Below are 18,702 nucleotides of genomic sequence, written 5' to 3' on the forward strand. Positions count from 1 at the left end.
TACAAATCTTGATGCTTAACTGTGTGTGAACATGAAACGGGACAGAACTAAAAGGCAACAATATTATCATATTTTTCCTTGGTCTGGATCAATTAAGTCAAACTACAGATATATAAGCAACATTGCTGTCCCTAATTTCAAAAGAAATCTGAGGGCATTTTTGTATTAGATATAAGTTATTTGTACCATGCTCGAGTGCAATCGCTCCCCTCTCATCTCCCCCGCCCCTCAGCCTTCACATTAGTAATGTTGTTCAATAACCAGGTATCCTTGTGTCATCATCTACAAGACATTTTCTTGTTCTATAGTGTAGAAAGGGTGCCGCTGCACACACTCAGCTGTCGCAGGGACCGTCATCCGCAGGGACTGGCAAAGCAGCACAGCGAACCCTTCTCTGTACAGAGGAGGAGCTGCTGCTGTCAGGCATGGAGCTCTCTGCCTTCCACCAGAGCTCCCACTCCGGGTTGAAAACCGGTCTGTCTGTGGTGGAATGTGCTGCCATCTGATATAGAGGCATTCGTTTTGAATTGAGACTGTTTCATTACCAGTTATAATAGTATTACAGCTGGTGTTCATACCTGAACATAGAATATATGTACATGAACCATACTCCAGTACACCTTATTATTTGGGCTTGGGCACAGAGCGGTGTACCGTGCCCGAGTACGGAACACAGTGATCACACTAAATAAACAAACTGGACTTTGCTGTCAAGTGTACTTGTGTCCTGGCCCAGGTCCCTGCAAGCCCCCTTAATGTATAAAAAGCTGCATATAGCATAATTATTAAAACAAGTTCTGCAATATTTTACTATTATTTTACTAAACCAACTCAAATTAAACTGATCAAATCTTAAACATGGCCATCTTTTTTTTCTATGCATTGATGTTTTTTAACCGTTTATTCAGTTTTAATAAAGGATACATGTAAATTGTACAGTCAACTTATACCCCAAATGTATCACAATAAGTTTCCTGGAAATCTTGAAATGAATACAGACTGGTATTAAAAGCTGCAGCATGTGTACACTATCATGCGTGTGCGTGTTTGCGCAGGTGTGTGTGTGTGTGTGTGTGTGTGTGTGTGTGTGTGTGTGGTGGCTGTACCACTTTATCAAACATTTGCCATACCTGTCAGCTTGGAGCTCCTCCTGGCTCAGAAGTTCTTTTTTCCTCCTGGACCTCGGTATGATACTCTTTCTGGCAGACTGTCTCTCCTGAGGAGTGGGGTCGCTAGAGGACACCATGTCCTCAATGTCCTCAATCAGAGAGTCACAGGCGGACGGCATGATGGTCTGAAAATCAAACAAAGGCCTAGTCAGCACAGCGTTACGAAAAAGACTTTTTCTCATATAGTTTAGACCTGTGAGTGGTAGACCCTGGATGCTGAAAATGACTTTTATTGTCCAGATTTGTTTTCCTGTTATTAGATAAATCAAAGCAATGTACTGAAATTAAATAATTTAATTAAAAAATGTAAAAAAATATATTTAACAGTGTAGGTAATCCACAGTATTCACTTTAATTATTTAAAAAAAAAATGTAAACAGTTTAGATATATATTCCAAGCTTACTTCACACTGGTAATTTCAACTGACATGTAAAATGGTAGTTTCCTCCATGTTAGTCACATGCTGGCCTGCCTCCTTACTGTAAGGTTATTTGGAATATGAGTTTCCTAGCTGCTTAGTGTATTCATATTGATGATTGATTGATTGATACTGAACAATAATAATAATAATAATAATAATAAAATATTTTATTTCTGGGCACCTTTCAGGACACTCAAGGTCACCTTATAAAAAAACAACAGCAATAAAACAACATCAAATCACATATGAATACATGAAAGTTCAACAACAGTGAATCACAGAGAATAGGCAAGTTTAAAAAGTTGAGTTTTGAGGCAGTATCTGCTTACTGAACAGCTAAAAGCACAACACCTCCACATATAATGCTGTGTTTGGATATATGTTTGGCTTTTTGTGAAGTGAAGTTTTTAAAGGTAATGTCAGAGTAATTCTGTGAGGAGGGACATGTTTGACAGTCCATTTTTAAATTGAACTGTCGAGAATACACCTGACATCATGATGATTAGGGCAGAGCACCTGTGTCTACTGACATACCTGGGTTAGGTAGGGCCATCTCATACACAAAGACATTTTAACTTATTACCAACATAGATTTCGTAATTAAGACCAACTTTAGCTAGCTGAGAAGCTTTTGGCTCATATTTTCAACTGTGCCTCTCTCAGCTGGCGCTTTCTGATTGTTAAAGTTTGCAAAAAAGTGTGTCATTGTTCAACTGCATTGATCTTTTAAGACTACGCCACACACTGAATCTGTCAAGCTACATGAGACGAATAAAACTGTATTAGCTCGTGGATGCCACGGATAACGTTGGCTGGTAAGTGAGCAGGTCAAGCACTCTAACTGCTGAGATGTCGTATCTCACTTGTATCTCTCGGCATATGCATGCATGTTTTGCTAAATTTACGTTGACTTAGTGAAAATAAAATCCCTGTAAAACACCTAAAAACTGTGTAGCTACTCACATACTAAGTTTGTCGTATAAACTGAATTTGCTTCCTAAATAAATTAGCATAACAGTTAGGTCGCGTTCCTCAATAATATCTTGTCCTAACTGCTGCTGTTAACATTACGAGGCTAGCTAAAAGGCTCATTATTGTTAACGCCCTCGTTAATCATACACCTTAATTGTTAGCAAAATTAACTATTACTTACGTTAACGTTATAACGACATTAACTTGACGTTACCTGAGTGATGTACTATAGTTTCATCAATTTTCGCCTAAAACTACCCGGCATGTGCACGTAAGCTGACTGACACCATTGTAGACTGGTACAAATGGGAAACAGCTATGAAAATGTCTTATTGGGCAGATTGCAAGCAACCTAGGGTTTATTATTTTGGGTAACATGGGCAAGCTAGCTATTAGCTTAGCTTGCTTCATTCGCTAGCCACTACCCACGTGCCCCTGTTTTCGACAGTTAGACCCCATAATATGCCGTATAAATCCCTTACCTGAGACGCGATATGGTTATTAGTTCAGGTGACTACGAATTCCGAAGAAAGGGTGTTTTTGAGTTTGATATAATGTATAATTTACACCATCAAAACAGTTGTCACAACTCTCACACCGCCATACTTGCTTACGGTAAGTAAAGAGGGACAAACGAGACACGTGCGTATTTTACAATGAGGGCGAGTTAATGATGCATAACCTGTGCTCATATTGTGCACATGCTATTGGAGGCATATTAAGCTGAGCGATACGTGATTTCTGGGAAATAATAATAATAATAATAATAGTAATAATAATGATAATGATAATGATCGTTATTTATATAGCACGTTTTAAGCTTAGGCAAAAAGCGCTTCCCAGATAAAAAAGGTTTATAAATGACGTGTCTGAAACCCACGTAGCCGCTCCCCTGCCCCCTTATGGCATAATCAAAAGTAAGAACATTAAGAACTTTAAAGCAAAAAAAATAATACAGCACTGCTTACAAGAAAATAACAGGGTGAAAGTCCAAAAATATAATTTCATAAGTAAAATGTGGATAAGGAAACCAAGCCCACCCAAGCAGATTCAAATCAAGAGTAAAGTAAATAACCATATGTGTATGAAGATAAGATGTTGATAAAGGAGATAATTTCATATAAAACAAGCTGAATGCCAATAAAAGAACAAACGTTAAGTGCATAAAATAAAATAGACTTGTTTTTTCTCTCTGTTTAAAGTTGCTGATCAGTTTTTTTTAGCAGTACAAGAAATCTGTGTATTCCCAGTCTGTGTTGCCCTGTACAGGTTTTCTTGCAGACATAAGTAACAAAAAACCAAACATTTATTTCCATATTTATATTGCCTTTATTCAAATTTTCAATTACAAACACCCAGAGTACAAAAAAAACAAATCCATTTACCCCCCCCCCCCCCATTTACACATATAACTCATATTCCTCATTTGACAGATGTTAAAGAAACCTGTATAACTGAATAACACACATCAATAACATCATATTAGTTTACCTTAAACATTCAACAGCACACCAATACTTTCACCCATGCGTTCAAATTGCGTTGTGATATTACAGCTCTTTTTTTCTGGCCTCTAGTAAGAGGCAGCAGTATCATAATTTTACAGTCAATTCTTTCCTATGAAATAGTTAACTTTTCACATAACCATTACAGAATAATTACGGATCAGTAAGTATATTGTATTTGGTAACAGCTTAAGAATAACCATAGGAAAATAGCAGGAACAACAGTGCCGGTTCAGTCTTCACTACACCACATTTAACCTAATGATACTTTTCTGTAAGGTCTAATCACACTTTAGAATTATGCATCAGAAATGAAGGAGCTGTAATTTTAAGTCGCCCATAACAAATTTTTCAGACTCACTGGCAATGACATGAGCTAAAGCAGTGCATTAAAATCTTCAACATTCCATTAGAAACCCATGAAAAGGTACAGTCTTTCCAAAAATCATGTTTCCATCATGTAAAAGTGGATAAAATATCATGACCAGATTCCGGTCGCTTGAAATAGATGGAGGAAAATATTATTAGCTATGTAAATGGTCTTAGAAAATAGCACAACTGTGGTTAGTGATCCAAATGGGGGAAAATACTGAACTGGGTCTTCCATAAATACATATAAAATTTAGATATAAATATGCCTACAGGGAAATTGTGGTCTGTCAATCAGAGTAGTTCTGTGCAGTGAAGTCAAATTTTATGTTCACTTGCGATAGCAGCACTAATTAAGATAAATTATGCTGACAAAAACTATTTTCTCCTTAAATTAATGGGTAAAGTTCAGGTTAACAATTGGGTTCTTATTTTATATAGTCAAAAAGCCATTTCAACACACTTGTGAAAAGGAAATTGGCAGGGAAAAAAAAAGCGTCAGACTGCCTCACATCATTCCAAAAATAAAACGGACACACAGTGTCACAGAAGCAAAGCCCCCTACTCACTTCAGCAGAGGACACAAGTCACTGATCCTGGTTCAGTGGTGTATATAGACATAGCAATGTCTCCTAATGGCCATTTAAGGGCAGACAGGCTGTGAAAGAGCAACTGCCTATATGTATTATTGAATGTGCACTACTTTTTGAGTCTAAGAGATGCACAGAATTTTACCAACAAACAAAAAAATGACAAAAAAAATAAACTTATGGGGGGAAAAATTCAAAACACAGAACCCAAAAAATATTGCAATATTGCAATGTGTCCACTTTTCTACTTTCACAGGTGTACCCCGATATTCAAATTTTAGATGCAACAGCATGAGACCGGTTTAAGAGCAAAGGCATTCTTATCATATCAGGGCATAAGTGGAATCTCGCACACATTAAAAGAGAAAAGTGCGATGTAATATCCATCATCACATCTAAATAATACAAGGGGAATTTCTATGACAAAAGGGAATTCAAAGACTCATACACACTATGGCATTAACCTCTATGCCCTATTACTATTGTCCAACATTAAGTGAGAGGTAGCCTACAGTACCTTGTGCACTGAAAAATTTAGAAAACTGTACATCAATTTACACATGGCAGGCTTACTCTTCCGCAAGCTTGATCTTTGACATATCTCACACATGCTGCACACGCAAATACTCAAGCGCACATCAATCAGGTCAGGGAAAAGTTAACACTAACAGCAGCAATATTACCTGCAGCCGCAGGTTTCTCTAGATTAAAAGCCAGGGTTTCAGATGAGATGTTTTGCGTTTTGTTATTATCAGGGATGTCTAACACAGGAAGCTATTAGAGGTGAATAGCAATGGTGTTCCAAATACCAAAACAAAACACAAGCTGAAAGCTGTTAAGTTCATCAAGTCCTCCAGCTGGCTTTTCTTGATTAAACACTGTTTAAAGCCTCAGTGGCCCTTCACAACAGTATCAACAAGCCTAGTATTAAACATGGCTTGTTGCCCTGAATTTGCTCAATTTACAAAACGGGCCTGGTGTTTTTTTTTCTCTCCATTTTCCCCTTTTTTTAATATCCTTAAGGAAAAAAAGCCCTTCATTACATGCTCAAGCCTTAATTAGTGGCTATCTGGCCCCTTGTTGCTTAGGTGGCCGTGATATTATTAGTTATTACTACAGTTTTAAAATCCATTAAAATTCAACATTTATTAAACCTAAAAAGAAAAATATACTCCTATCCTGTCTCCTACACTGCTTTCATTACACACTGAGTAGGCAGTGTGCACCGATAATTGGTTCCAAGCCAAATTTCACTGATTAGCTCAAACCACAGGATAATTTCACAGCACCCAGTCTAAGTGAGGAGGCATTGGGGTAAGTTTGGTTGTGGCAGCTTCTGCTGATGGAGATGGAGGGGACAGGCAAAAACCAGCAAGAAAGTGGGTCCTGACTTCACTTAGTATCAATGAGAGTATGAGTAAGAGATGATATTTAAGTTTGCATATCACGTATGCAAAGGGGCTCCACAAGCACATCAGGTGTTTTTGCTTAACCCCACACTGCCCAGGTATAATGGCTTTTTTACATGTTGTTCACACATGGGTCAAGGGAAGTTAAACATCAATCCATCTGTTTCCAACATTTTTGTATTCAATTAAACTGTAAATTTCTATTACAGGTAAAATATAGGTCAGTAGTTAACAGGCTGATCAAGGTAACAGATAATAAAGGTCCCTTATTAAATTTACTTACTAAATCTGTTTTAATTATGGCCGATATAGCACAAGAGACAAATTGTGCGCAAGGAGGTCAAACTTATTACGAGCCATAAGGCATGCTGTGAGTATTTTTATACACTTAAAAAAAATGTGCATCCATTTACCTTTACAGCGTTTGGGGCCTGTACACATGCCGCGGTTTTTTTTGCGCCCTAATATCCATAGCTGTCAATGTAGGCGGTAAAAGGTGTGCCTAAGCGCAACAGCCACACCCTGAGATAAACAAAGTACAGCTTTTGGAACGCAGCAATGTGCGCCACTTGCATGTGATGAGGAACAACCAATCACAGTCAGCAGATATCTTTCCTCCCACAGTTTTACATCTGAACCACAGACAATATTTTAGGCCTAATATACACTTTGAAAACATCTGGAAGAAGATCATTTCCGATTTCTGGTAAGTAGGCTATGATATGGCGTCGGTTACGGTTGCTTTGTAATGTCAGGAACAACGTGCTCCACACCCTTGCAAGCTAGCACAGAGTAGGCACAAAAGCGCACAACCTCGTGTTTTCCAGGCGGCAAAAGTCGCAGCATGTGTCCCAGCCCTGAGAGTTACACTCTTTAATTTAATTAATCTTATAGTTTCCTTCAAAAATTTGGTAATTATGCCAGGTACACTCCAAAACCATATATGTACTTCCTTTCAGCTGTCAAAACATCTAAACAGTGCTTAAATGTATAAAATACTCATGGTGACTTTATGATTATAAGCCCATAGATAACCAGACAGGTGTCTGACAGGTGACCAAAGCCTCAGCCTGTCAAACCTAACCGTAGGATAACAACTGTAGTCGTGGATGCCGTGTATCAAAATTGACCTGTTTGCTTTTAATATTCACTCTAATATCTAAATTGTTCTACATTTGAACACACAAAATGCCTTCTTAACAGTCAGCAGTGTCAGCCTTCAATCACAGATCATTGGTGTAATAGAACACAATCAATAAGAATCTCCTCAGCCCCCCACTGCACTTGGCATTAACACATCTGGATGCATTTTGGCACCCGACAAGAAAATGCATCACTGGGACAAAAACAAAGATCAACCCATTTCTTTCTTTGCCAAAACACACATTTACAGGCCTTTCAAACTCTCATTTTTTGCAGGATTGTTCAAGATTGAAACAGAAACACTGTGTTCCTCTTCTCTACTCTTGAGCATTAGACGGACGTTTTTAGGGTGACCATATCTGTGCATCTCAGGTGCGCTTACATATGGGTTTTATGATAAACCCAACCACTATGTGTGTAAATGCCAGGTGGTATAGGGGTGTTTTTTCCTTTGAGCTGTTCGGTCTGTTGGTCTCTCTGTTCAGTAACGTGAACGTGGCATCACACAGAGAGATGGATAGCCTTCCCTTCTCCTCTTACACTTAACCCAACAGATACCAAAGGCTTTCAGATGCCCCACAACAGCCAGCTACACTGAAGGCCTTACATAGCCTGAGACAAAGAGTAATGGATATGTTGTCACACTAACCAGTCATGTCTGTGTGTGAAATCATGCAAGGCCATTTATCTCTCACGCCACGAAAGAACATGTCATATAGCCCCACTGGGACTGAAAGAAGCCCTCAATGATTCCCTTCCATCTATTTAGAATTGGCTTCCACTAACTACACAGTCACAGGCATCAAACCCCTCACTGATTCTCCATCACTCTCCCATGCACCTTATCTGAATTTCCATTGCCTAATGCTAGCTGCACAGGAGATCATCCAGGCCAAGAGAAGGCATTTTATCAAAGTCACAGGCGTCAAACAAGTCGCTGATTCCCTGGTCATCTCCCAAACCTAAAAGGTAGTCATCTTGGTCCAGAAGAGGAGGCCCGAGGTTTAAGAAAGGCTGCAGGGCTGCAGGGATCTGGTCTTCTGTCTGCTGGAGAAGACTGGTGTAAGGGGACGAGATGGGGGAGAGAGTCGTGACGGAGACAGCTGAGGAAGCAGAAGGTGGAGCCGGGGAGGGGATGGAAGAAGTGGCTGTGCCGGTCGGACCTGTAAAAGAAAATGGAGTCAGCTTGTCATTATCTCTGCAAAGTCAAGGAAGCATATTTAGACACTATAGGCCAAAAGAGCAGACATGTTGAATAGTGTTTTGGTGCTGATGACTGGAAAAACACATTTATTTTGCAGTGAATCTCAGAGCCAAAAGACGCATGTGCACAAGCAAGTTGTTTATTGAACAGAACATGGGTTATCTTATCCAGCCAGGTGGGTAGGAGAGTGGCACTCAGAACAAATTTTACACTAGTACCAGTTCAGCTTAGGGCTGCACACTTGCTAAACTAGCTAAAAACAAATGCTACTCATTAAGTCAGTGATTCTGATTTGTTAAATTAGCCTTTACAAGCTTGGACAACTGTTCCAACATTGTAGACATCTTTGGTTGTCCTGAGGTATCAAAAAAATCCATACCTTACTATGAATGTTGTTCATAAGATGCAGTATATCAACAACTAATGACCAAATTCCTATCAGTCTTAGATCTACTTTAAGCTTCAATATCCATTTGAAATAAAAACTAAATTTCTCCAGTTATTGTTTTATGTCCCTGTGTTCGCTGATAATTTATCTCATTATATGACAAAAATATGTAAAAAAAAAAAAAAAAATCAGCATAAGAGTTGGGGTTTTTTTTAAACGTCAAAATCCCTGTCTCTTCCTGTTCCATAAAGTGGTTTCAAATGTTTGAAGAATCATCCTGCATTCAGTGTTTTTTCCAAAAGTTCATCCAATCTAATGAGACTTTGGACTCCTAGATAGCCACATGGGTCATATAAAACTGCACTTTCCAATTTGTGGGTTGTAGCATCTAGCTAATAGAGCAATATGGAAAAAGATAGTTCACAAAGCAAGTGGATGTTAGGAACAAAATGTGCGTTTGGCTATCAGCGGGCAAAACATTTTAGTTTCAAACACAAAACAGCTGCTGTATAATTCATTTTTCTCACTCTCTCATCCTACTCCTGATCTAATAACAGGGGCCCTTTCAGACACAAGAAAATGTAGTGTTTATTTAAACGATGTGAGACATGTTTCTTCATCTTCAAAGACAAAGCTGAAGGTCAGTAAAGTCTCATGTAAAAGAAACTGTTGCACACCTGAATCTATCTGAGACGAACCTTGAAGGACTTTGAGGAAAGGTGAGTTCCCATTGATGTCTGTGCTGCCGTTTTTTACAGGACTCCTGGGGTCACTCTCCTCATCCGGGCACAACAGGACGTCTATAGGACCCTTAGTGCTGGTCAGATGGATGGACAAACTCTGGACAGAGGAAATAAAATACTAAGAGGACTGCACTTAATTTGAAGGATGGACAGAGTTCATTTAAGATTAAAAACAAACGACAGTCTCTTTTTCATATACCCTCAACTTGAAAATATTTTACCAACGTATATACACCAAAGGTATTGGAGTCTGTTTATATTGGTGTACCTAATAAACTGGTAACTCGGTGCATATTGATACATTAAATTTAGCTATAGACACTGCTTTAATCACTGTCATCTGCCAAATCCCTGAAAAAAAAAAAAATCAGCAACACCACCTCTAAAGGGGTCATCTAAACTAGACAGAGTAGCAATGTTTCTTCACCACCTCACTGCACTTTTTCAAAGTTTACTCAGTTTTTAATTTCAAAATGCTGTAATTTTCCCCAAAGGTCAACGAGTATTTTTAGGGGAAACATAAGTCATAGGTCAGCTAACAAGTCAGCAAGAAGCAAACGTTTCATCAGGACAACCACGACAGATCCAGCTTGTGCCTTTTTGTGCATGTACACATACCTCATCAGGGTCTGGTACTTCTAGTTTGGTGTCTGTGGGCGCTTTGACGACAATAACAGTCTGGTCCCTGAGGTTTCCCAGCTGTTTGATGTCTTGGTACGTTACGTAGGCATATGTAGAGACGAAAGGGTTAAAGAAATAATGCCACAATGTAAGGACATGTTAATACTAAACATGCATGTATCTGCAAGTCTGAAAATGCTTATAACCTGATCACAAACCTCCAAACTGCTGAAGTAATTTCTGTTCCATGCGCCTACACATACCAAGGTTCCCATACATGTTCATAGGCACATTTCAAAACTTTTCCATGACTATTCAAGGATCCATAATACAAAAAGAATCTTTTTTGCCAAACTTGCCTTGTGTTTTTTTTTCCTTCACATTCACACATAATTCCAACTAGCTGGCACAAATGAAGAAAGACGAAATGTTGGGAGAAAATGTTGCTGCGCACTGACAAATATTACGTTACTATGTTATGTTGATGGTTAGAGAATAGATTTATCATTATGTGACATTAATAATTGTACCAATTTGATACACACACAAAAGAATTCCATGACTTTTTCAAAACTTTACGTGACTTTAACAAATTTCATGACTTGGGAAATGTGGTTGTGCAGTTTCATGACTTTTCCAGGTTTTCCATGACTGTGGAAACCCTGACATGTTGGTGTTCTAAGCAGACTGAATTTAGCATTTTACACACCACGCTTAAGGTGTTTTATGGGTGAAAATGTGTAAAAGATGAGACAAGTTTGTAAAAAAAAAAAAAAAAAAAAAGACGAAAAATGAAACCTTGAACATCTGCTTGGGATCTATGTTAAAAATATTAAAATCACCATGGTCTCACTATGAGACTAGAATTAACATGCGTACCAAAATGTTCTACCACCATCGATTTGGTGTTGTTTACCTGCAGAACTGTGAGAATATATTTACATGAAGTTTGAAAACTAAAATAAAGTAGCCTCAAATCATTTGAACTTTTGGATGAAGTGTCAGCAAACAACAAAAGGATATTTCTGGTTGCTCTGCAGCTCACTCATGTGTCTCATATCCAGGCTGCATCTCTGGATGAGTTGTTCGAGCCTCTGCTCTTCTTCTCCCAGTGCAGAAACTTCCGCTGTTAGTCTCTGTCTCTGGCTCAGTGCCCCCTCCACCTCCAACAGACTACAGCCCCTGTGAGAGAGTGAAAAGAGTGAATTAAAATAGATTTAGTACTGGCTCAGGCTCTGACACTTGCTGCTACATTACTGTCTCTTACTCATAGCTTCAAATATTTGCTACAACAGCCTAAACATAAAAAAAAAAATCCTCAGCCTCTCTAGGACGTTGCAATGTCACGATTTTGGTAATTAATGCAAATTCTACCACTCCCCACGATGTCTGCGCTGCCTTGCAACACAAATGTCTCATTTCTCAGCAAAAGTCACTGCTAAAGACCATGGAAGGAAATTCCCTGATGTTCTGCATGAAAGCGGAGGTAAACGATTGTCCATCCTATGTAACATTGTGGTGGAACACAAACAGAAGTCATTGTTAAAAATAAACACTTGTTACCGCAACACATATCTGGAAAATGGACAGACAAATCACCATGACAGAGGCTGTTCCAGATCTATTGCAAGAGCTGAAAGTATCAAGGTGAAATAAATTCAATATGCAGTGTTAGCATTAACACTACTGCCTTCAATTTTTAATGACTTATACATTAAAAAAAAAAAAAATTACAACTATTTTTTCCCCAATTTTTATTTGCTCCTGCAAAAAATCCCCCCAAAACATTGCAAAATGCAGTGTAATGTTAAAGAAAAGATGCTGTGAATTTAGACCACGACAATCTTTGAAAAATGCCCTGCAAATCCTTGGAAGGACTGACTCCTGGATTCCCTTTGCAACCTAAAAATAGAAGAAGGTCAGAGCACTGACAATGTTTTGTCTGTCTTTAAATCAGAGAAATCTAAAATGTTTTGACTGCTAAATGCATTCTCACAGTCATTTGATACAAGATTAACACGGCAATTCCTCTGCGGACATTCCCAAGTTAAATGACTGATATGGACTGAATTTATTTTAGCAACATCTAAATTTAGGCTGACTTCATCATATCCAAGACAAGAAAAATCTCAGCCTTAAATAAAAGATAACAGATCTGGTATATAATCACACACGCAACAAAAAAGCCAACCACAGACTGCATTCATAGGCCTAAAGTGGTGAGCACGGGTGCTTCAGGCCTATTCCTAAACTGCACGCGCTCTTGGTGATTACTGAACAAATGAGGGTATAATTAAATGAGCATAACAGAGTGTAGCACAGTCAGGTATACTCAAGCTTTGATGTGGCAACAGTTTGCATGAAGCCACCTGCCCTCCTGTGCTCGACAGACCAAAGAACACTTTAAACCCTGTTTATACGCCTTAACTAATCTGAGACTTTGAGGTTCTAACTTCAAGGCAACGAGATAACTCATAAAGTGGAGTAAGCAGAATCATGGAGACACCAAGAGACCTGGAATATGTCACACAGAGAGTATTAATGATAGTAGGTGCTTGGGTCCACAGGTAGGACAAAAACATAACTCTTAAAAAGGTGAAAACCGAGAGTCTAAGTGATAGCGAGAGACATAGTGAGCACTTACATCCACTGAATGTTGTTCTTCGATTTCTTCTTGATGAGGTGAATGCCTTCTAGTACATTGGTGATATCATACAGCCGCCTTTTCTGTACCTGAATGTAAAGGACACACTTCTCATTAGACACCCATTTAGTGGTTGAATTTACTGTGTTAATTATTAATCCTTAAAAAAAAAAAAAACAACCTGAACTAAAATATCCACAACTTTTTCACTGCTTTAAACAGATTTTACAGATGTTCACCAGTTTCGGTAGCATCACTAATCGTGTTGGTAGCAGCAATATATTGAAGAAGAAGTAGGTAACTTTAAATAGCCACTCTACAAACAATGCCCCCTTTCCTTCTAAAAAAGTGCCTGATTGATAATTTTTTTTCTGTTTCGATCTGAAATTACCTGTAAGGTTTCAGCGGCGAGGTTGAGGTCCAAGACGCCATCAGAAGACTGGGCAAGAAGGTCCACAAACTTCTTTGTCAACAGGCCCAGGGAGGTGTCGTACCGAGTCTTCTCTGGGGGAGACTTGGGTGCTTTGGTTGAGGAAAAGTAAACGGAACAGAGAATTAAAGGGGGAAAGGACAATGTATTTAAGTGTTAGACTTGATAATGGAGTTTGCAAGGAAAGCAAAAAAATAAAAACTTCCGTTTCACTTGGTGGGAGGAAGTCCAAGTAAATTGCTGGTTTGTTCAATATGTGAAAAGGGCAACACAATCACAAAACTCCTGACTTCAAAAACCAACAGTGGTGTCAGAGGAAGTTAATAATATGTACGATAGTACAATTTAATCCAATCCAACACAGCCACCCTGCAATACATCCTACCTATTTAACTTTTTTGGTAATTTGCAGAAAATGGTGTGGCATTTTGTACTGGGCTATATTATTGGTTTAAAGACAGAAGTACATCTAAAGTTTGGGAGAACTTTTTTAAGTCATTTTGGAGGCAAATGACTTAATAAGTCATAATCAGCTGGGAATGTGCAATTTCTATTAGGAGGGAATCCAAACTTACATAACAGGTCAAGCAATGACATGAATTTAACTTAAATGTTTATGATCACCAGCTGGAAACATTAAACAAGTACAGAGTTAGATATTTCCCAGCTGGACTAGCACTCTAGTATGAATAGTGCTGATAAAATCTGTTGCGCTCTTCAGAGGGTCACAGCATTTTAGGAGGACACGGTCAAAGCATGTCACCGGTCTCACCCTCCAACACATCCTATGGCTGGAATCAACAATATATTACACAGTCTGTGCTTATGTATTCCGACATGATTCTGAATGCGACAATATCTTGATTTTGATAGGGTCATATAAACGGCATATTCCATTTCGGCATTCCAAATTAGCCTTTTTACAAAAGAAGCTTTTTCTGATTAAGTCATGGGATAAGTCTTTGTGACATGCATACAGTGCATTCTGAATATGTGTCTAAATTGGGCTTTTTACCCGCAGTTTGCAGCACTCAGCCTCTTGCCTGAGTACAGTCAGCTCTGTGCATTTTCATGGATATACTGTACAGAAATCAACAGCTCGCAAAGCTGTAGGATAAAGATGCATGTCCAAAGCTAAAGCCCACATTTCTGATCAGAAGTAAAAACACAGCTCATTTTAAACATTATGAAAGACTTTATATGGACAGGTTTTTAGAAATGTGCAAATATCAAAATGTCGAACGTTTGAAGGGGGTGGCTAAAGGATTAAAAAAGGAGGCTGTATTTGCACAGTTGATAAAGTCAGCCACTTTGAAAAATAAATCCTATTTTGATGCAAGGAAGCAAAATAGCACTAGCAGCTCGAACAGTTCCAATTATATTCTAGTTTAGCCGACCGCACAGGACACGCATGTAGAGGGTAAACAGAAAAAAGGGCCATCATGAGGGGACAGCTCGTTTAATGTTTTCATAGATCAGGCCCGGTGATGTCTATATCGTAGAAGTTAGTTATAAAGTTGATTTTTGCATTGGCTGAAATTTTTGTGCATTAAAGACAAATGCAAAAACCTTAACCAACGTTTTTGCGTTTCAGCTCCACCATTTCTTGTTCTGTGATATCTAAAGGATTACACTTCAAATTGTTATATTTTGTCATGTGATGTTACTTAAGACGCCACAGTGGCAAATACACATGACAAAGCTCATTGTTAAACTACTAACACACCAGGAAAATATAAACCTAGGAATATTCCTAAAAATATCAATATAAACCACAAGGTAAACCTAAAAATATGAAGAGTTGATAGTAATAAGTCCACAGAGCTAAGGAATTTGGATAAATTTGTATGCTCTGAATAGAAAATAAAAGTATAATCTCTGCACTTTTGAATGTATGCTAAATGCCTATCTTTTTATTTTTTAAACTGTACTGCACTTTGAGTGAGAACTGAGTGACTCTTTAACCCTCGATGTTTGTATTTCGAACATCACACGGTCTAATGTGTTCAACTCAGTGATAATCTGTTTTCTGATAACTGTAGCTGCATCAAGGCCATTCCTGAGTATGAAACCTGGTGTGGACTGTCTCTCAATCAGGATGACCCTGTATCATTGTGCAGTGAAGGTTACATATACACACAGGATGGCAGAGAGCTTCTTACTTCTTGGTGTCTTAAGCCGTGCCCCATTGGCCACCGTGGCCCCCCCTCTTCCTCTGGGAGTCCTGGCTGGTTCTGACTGGTACTGGTGGTCTGAATCATCGAGCGCCAGCCGCCTTTTTGCCTACGGGGACAAAAATATACTGTTAACAGCACAAATGGCTGTTTTGGTCACTCAGCAGGCATCTCATCTTTGAATCCACAAGACGTGATACATGATGCTGAATGCATCATTACTTTCATGTTAATAAGCATTCACAACCATTTCAAAGTTAATAGAATTACATTTCTTTTTTAATGAAGTAAAGAAAAAGTGTTTAAACTGAAAAGGACAGTGCACTTGCTAAACAAATTCCAGTGTGAGGACATCATGTTTCTCCTGTCTTCTCTATTTCGGCTTTGATAGTTTTTAAGTTGGAGCAGGTACAAAGATTCTGTCAAAAATAGCTCAAGAGACAAATTGTTTTTATCCAAATTCCAGTTTATCATGGAGAAACGGTTGGCCTTATGATCCTGCACCAAACCGTTGGTTGTGATTTTGTCTTTTTGCTGAACACATCAGCCAAGACAAACCCGCATATCTTAAGAGTGAGTCACATTTATGGGTTTGATTACACTGCTGCATAGTAATGCAACAAAAACAATAAGTCAATTTAGAGAAAGCAGAGAGCGCCATACTTAATCCAGAGACTTTAAAAATGATTACCAATGGATCACAACTTCTGTCAAATAATGTAAAAATGAAGTCACTTTCTGGACTCCATTTGCCAATTAATCATCTTTAAACAATAACGCCCCTCCTGAACAAATGTTTTGGGAGCTTATGGTCTATTTGGATATAATCCAGTATTTTAATCATACATGTCCATGTTTTGTTTTTTTTAACTCCAAAGTTACTGGTTGCCAATATCTAACCTGTCATAGTCATTTTTTTCTATTGCAGCGCTGGTATCACTGGACAATGGTCAGATATGTTTATTTCCTAATATTCCAGCAATAGAAAACATTTTAAATGTCTGCCTGGTCACCGCTTTAGTATTTGACACCATTATGAGACAATTCAGGCTGTGTGTTGCATCCCCTGACCATCATAATCATTTCTGAACCACATTTGTTATCCCCTGATTGAAAAACTGAATACTTTTTGATATCACCAGCCTAATTTGGTATTCTAGTCATCATTACTGTAACATGGCATGGTGGCTTAGTGAATAGTCTCTTCAACCAGGGAACCCTTGGACCTCTGTGTTGGCTAGAGTCCATCCTGTTTTAGTGTTTGAGCAACACACCAGTACCAGGGTGCTGGGCTGCTGCATCTCCCTCTAAACCATGTGCAGGAAAATAGTCAGTTAACCGCCAGATATATTAAGACATTTAAGCACAATATACCCCTAATGTTAATACTTTATCTTACCTAATGCAGCCCAAGTCTGAGAAAGAATAATATGCCCTCTGTTGACAGTCAAAATGTCAGCCATTTTATATCAGCAAGCAGCTCCCCTCACCCCCTGCCTGGTCATGACTACAGCCTGAGATACACAGGCTGGTTTAGTTCATAAAAGATGAATAGCCACGAACAAACCAACACCCTGAATGCAGCCCAAACTATTTTGTGTGGTTTGTGCAGGTTGAGAACACAGGAAACGTGCAATCACTTCTACAGCAACAAACTCGAGTTTCACTTTACTTGGCATGAAAGGCACCATAACGTTGCACTTTATTTACAACAAAAAAGAGGGACATAAAACACTCGTGCAAAATTAAGGTCAACGCCGACAACGAGTAGTGTTGTCCTGTAATGATCAATACTGCTACTAGCCTTGAAAGCTAACACATTTTCGAGCTTCATCCAAGTTGGCTTGCATCTTCAGAGACGACTGGGAGAAATATCTATCGAGTAGTTTCAAAACTCGAGTCAAGCATTAGTTACGTACAAGCCCGTGTATTTGCAAGTTTAACCACTCGTGTGTTGTTAGAAAGCTAAAAAAAATTAGCTAACTAAGAGCCAAGCAGCCGAACAATCCCCCAACCCCCCAAAATTAGGACACCAACAGCAGCCACTAGGCCACCGCTAACGTTACTCATCTCTTACCAATATTTCCATCTGGCTGCAAGGGTGAAGCGGACTCAAAAGCACCACGAAGTTAGCATAGCACGCTATTAGTTGACATGACTACGTTTCTGTAAACGCAAAACTCACTTAAACTCGACGTTTGCTTCCCTACAGACAACATACCATGTAACCAACCCACTTGGGTAACTTAGCTAGCGGTAGTTAGTTAGCCACCTCGCTAGGTTGAGGGAATGCCCTGGCTAAGCAGCTAATGTTAGCTGCCCGAACAACAAGCTCGGCTAGCCTAGCAAGCTAACATTTTGTCGTGTTTGTGGCTAGTTGTAGCAAGCCTAACATGTTGAAACGAGCTGTATAGATGATTACCGGCGGTCTCCCCAGAGCGGGTCGTTGTCCTGCTCCGTTTGCTGCAGCTTGTTGTGGAGTTGTGTAAATGTTGTTTATCTGAGGTTCAGATAAACACACATTTGATGTCTGTGTAACGTTGCAAGGCGGTGGGGTGGTTATTATTTGGATATACGTCGCATTGGATTGACCGGGATTTAAACGATCCGTGAGAGTTGTTAAAATTATATTATTGTCCAAAGGAGAGCCCCCAACCCCCGCTAAAATCACTTTGTCCGGAGCTGAGGAGATCCCTCTTCTCATCTTGCGTATTCGGGGTAACCCCTTTCTTGTCTCCGTACTTTCAAGCCCGTATGGCTGCTAATCCGCCGCGATAATTACAAAAATAATCAGACCGAAGTAAAGATGAAAGTCTGATTCATCGACTTTTGTAAGATATTTTTCCTTAGGAAAGTGCATTTAGGCAGATGCAACGGATTAAAAAGTAGCGCAACTCTCGTTTCCCCCGTCTAGAAATG

The 18,702-nt window shown here is 39.0% G+C and overlaps 2 protein-coding genes across 3 annotated transcripts in view; both read right to left on the reverse strand.

Annotated features, from left to right (window-relative positions):
* cdkal1 (CDK5 regulatory subunit associated protein 1-like 1) overlaps window positions 1-3,134 on the reverse strand; it is a 270,459-nt gene extending 267,325 nt beyond the window's left edge. The window contains exons 1-2 of the mRNA XM_042489706.1: window positions 3,046-3,134; window positions 1,131-1,294 (exon numbers count right to left, since the gene is read on the reverse strand). Coding sequence (XP_042345640.1) covers window positions 1,131-1,288 — 158 coding nt within the window. The 5' untranslated portion in view covers window positions 1,289-1,294; window positions 3,046-3,134. The remainder of the gene's footprint in view (window positions 1-1,130; window positions 1,295-3,045) is intronic.
* A 4,894-nt stretch (window positions 3,135-8,028) lies between these two features.
* On the reverse strand, window positions 8,029-18,702 carry LOC121946125 (transcription factor E2F3-like). 2 transcript variants are annotated; one of them, XM_042490566.1, is made up of 8 exons: window positions 18,206-18,702; window positions 15,772-15,892; window positions 13,571-13,701; window positions 13,180-13,268; window positions 11,559-11,717; window positions 10,533-10,647; window positions 9,870-10,011; window positions 8,029-8,742 (listed from the first exon to the last, which is right to left on the reverse strand). In XM_042490566.1, the coding sequence occupies exons 1-8, from the start codon at window positions 18,485-18,487 to the stop codon at window positions 8,447-8,449; spliced, it is 1,335 nt and encodes a 444-aa protein (XP_042346500.1). In that variant the 5' UTR covers window positions 18,488-18,702; the 3' UTR covers window positions 8,029-8,446. The 2 variants fall into 2 exon arrangements, with proteins under 2 accessions (XP_042346500.1, XP_042346499.1); XM_042490565.1 differs by having other exon boundaries at window positions 9,849-10,011.

This window comes from Plectropomus leopardus, chromosome 7, assembly GCF_008729295.1.
Source record: "Plectropomus leopardus isolate mb chromosome 7, YSFRI_Pleo_2.0, whole genome shotgun sequence".
In the NCBI taxonomy this organism is placed as follows: Eukaryota; Metazoa; Chordata; class Actinopteri; order Perciformes; family Serranidae; genus Plectropomus; species Plectropomus leopardus.

Excerpts from the sequence above, each read along its gene's own strand:
- LOC121946125 (XM_042490565.1), bottom strand. The coding sequence starts at position 18,487 with ATGAGAAGAGGGATCTCCTCAGCTCCGGACAAAGTGATTTTAGCGGGG. Across the intron at positions 15,893-18,205 it reads CCGCTCTGGGGAGACCGCCG|GCAAAAAGGCGGCTGGCGCT; the intron begins GTAATCATCTAT and ends TTGTCCCCGTAG. Across the intron at positions 11,718-13,179 it reads AAGAACAACATTCAGTGGAT|GGGCTGTAGTCTGTTGGAGG; the intron begins GTAAGTGCTCAC and ends ACTCTCTCACAG.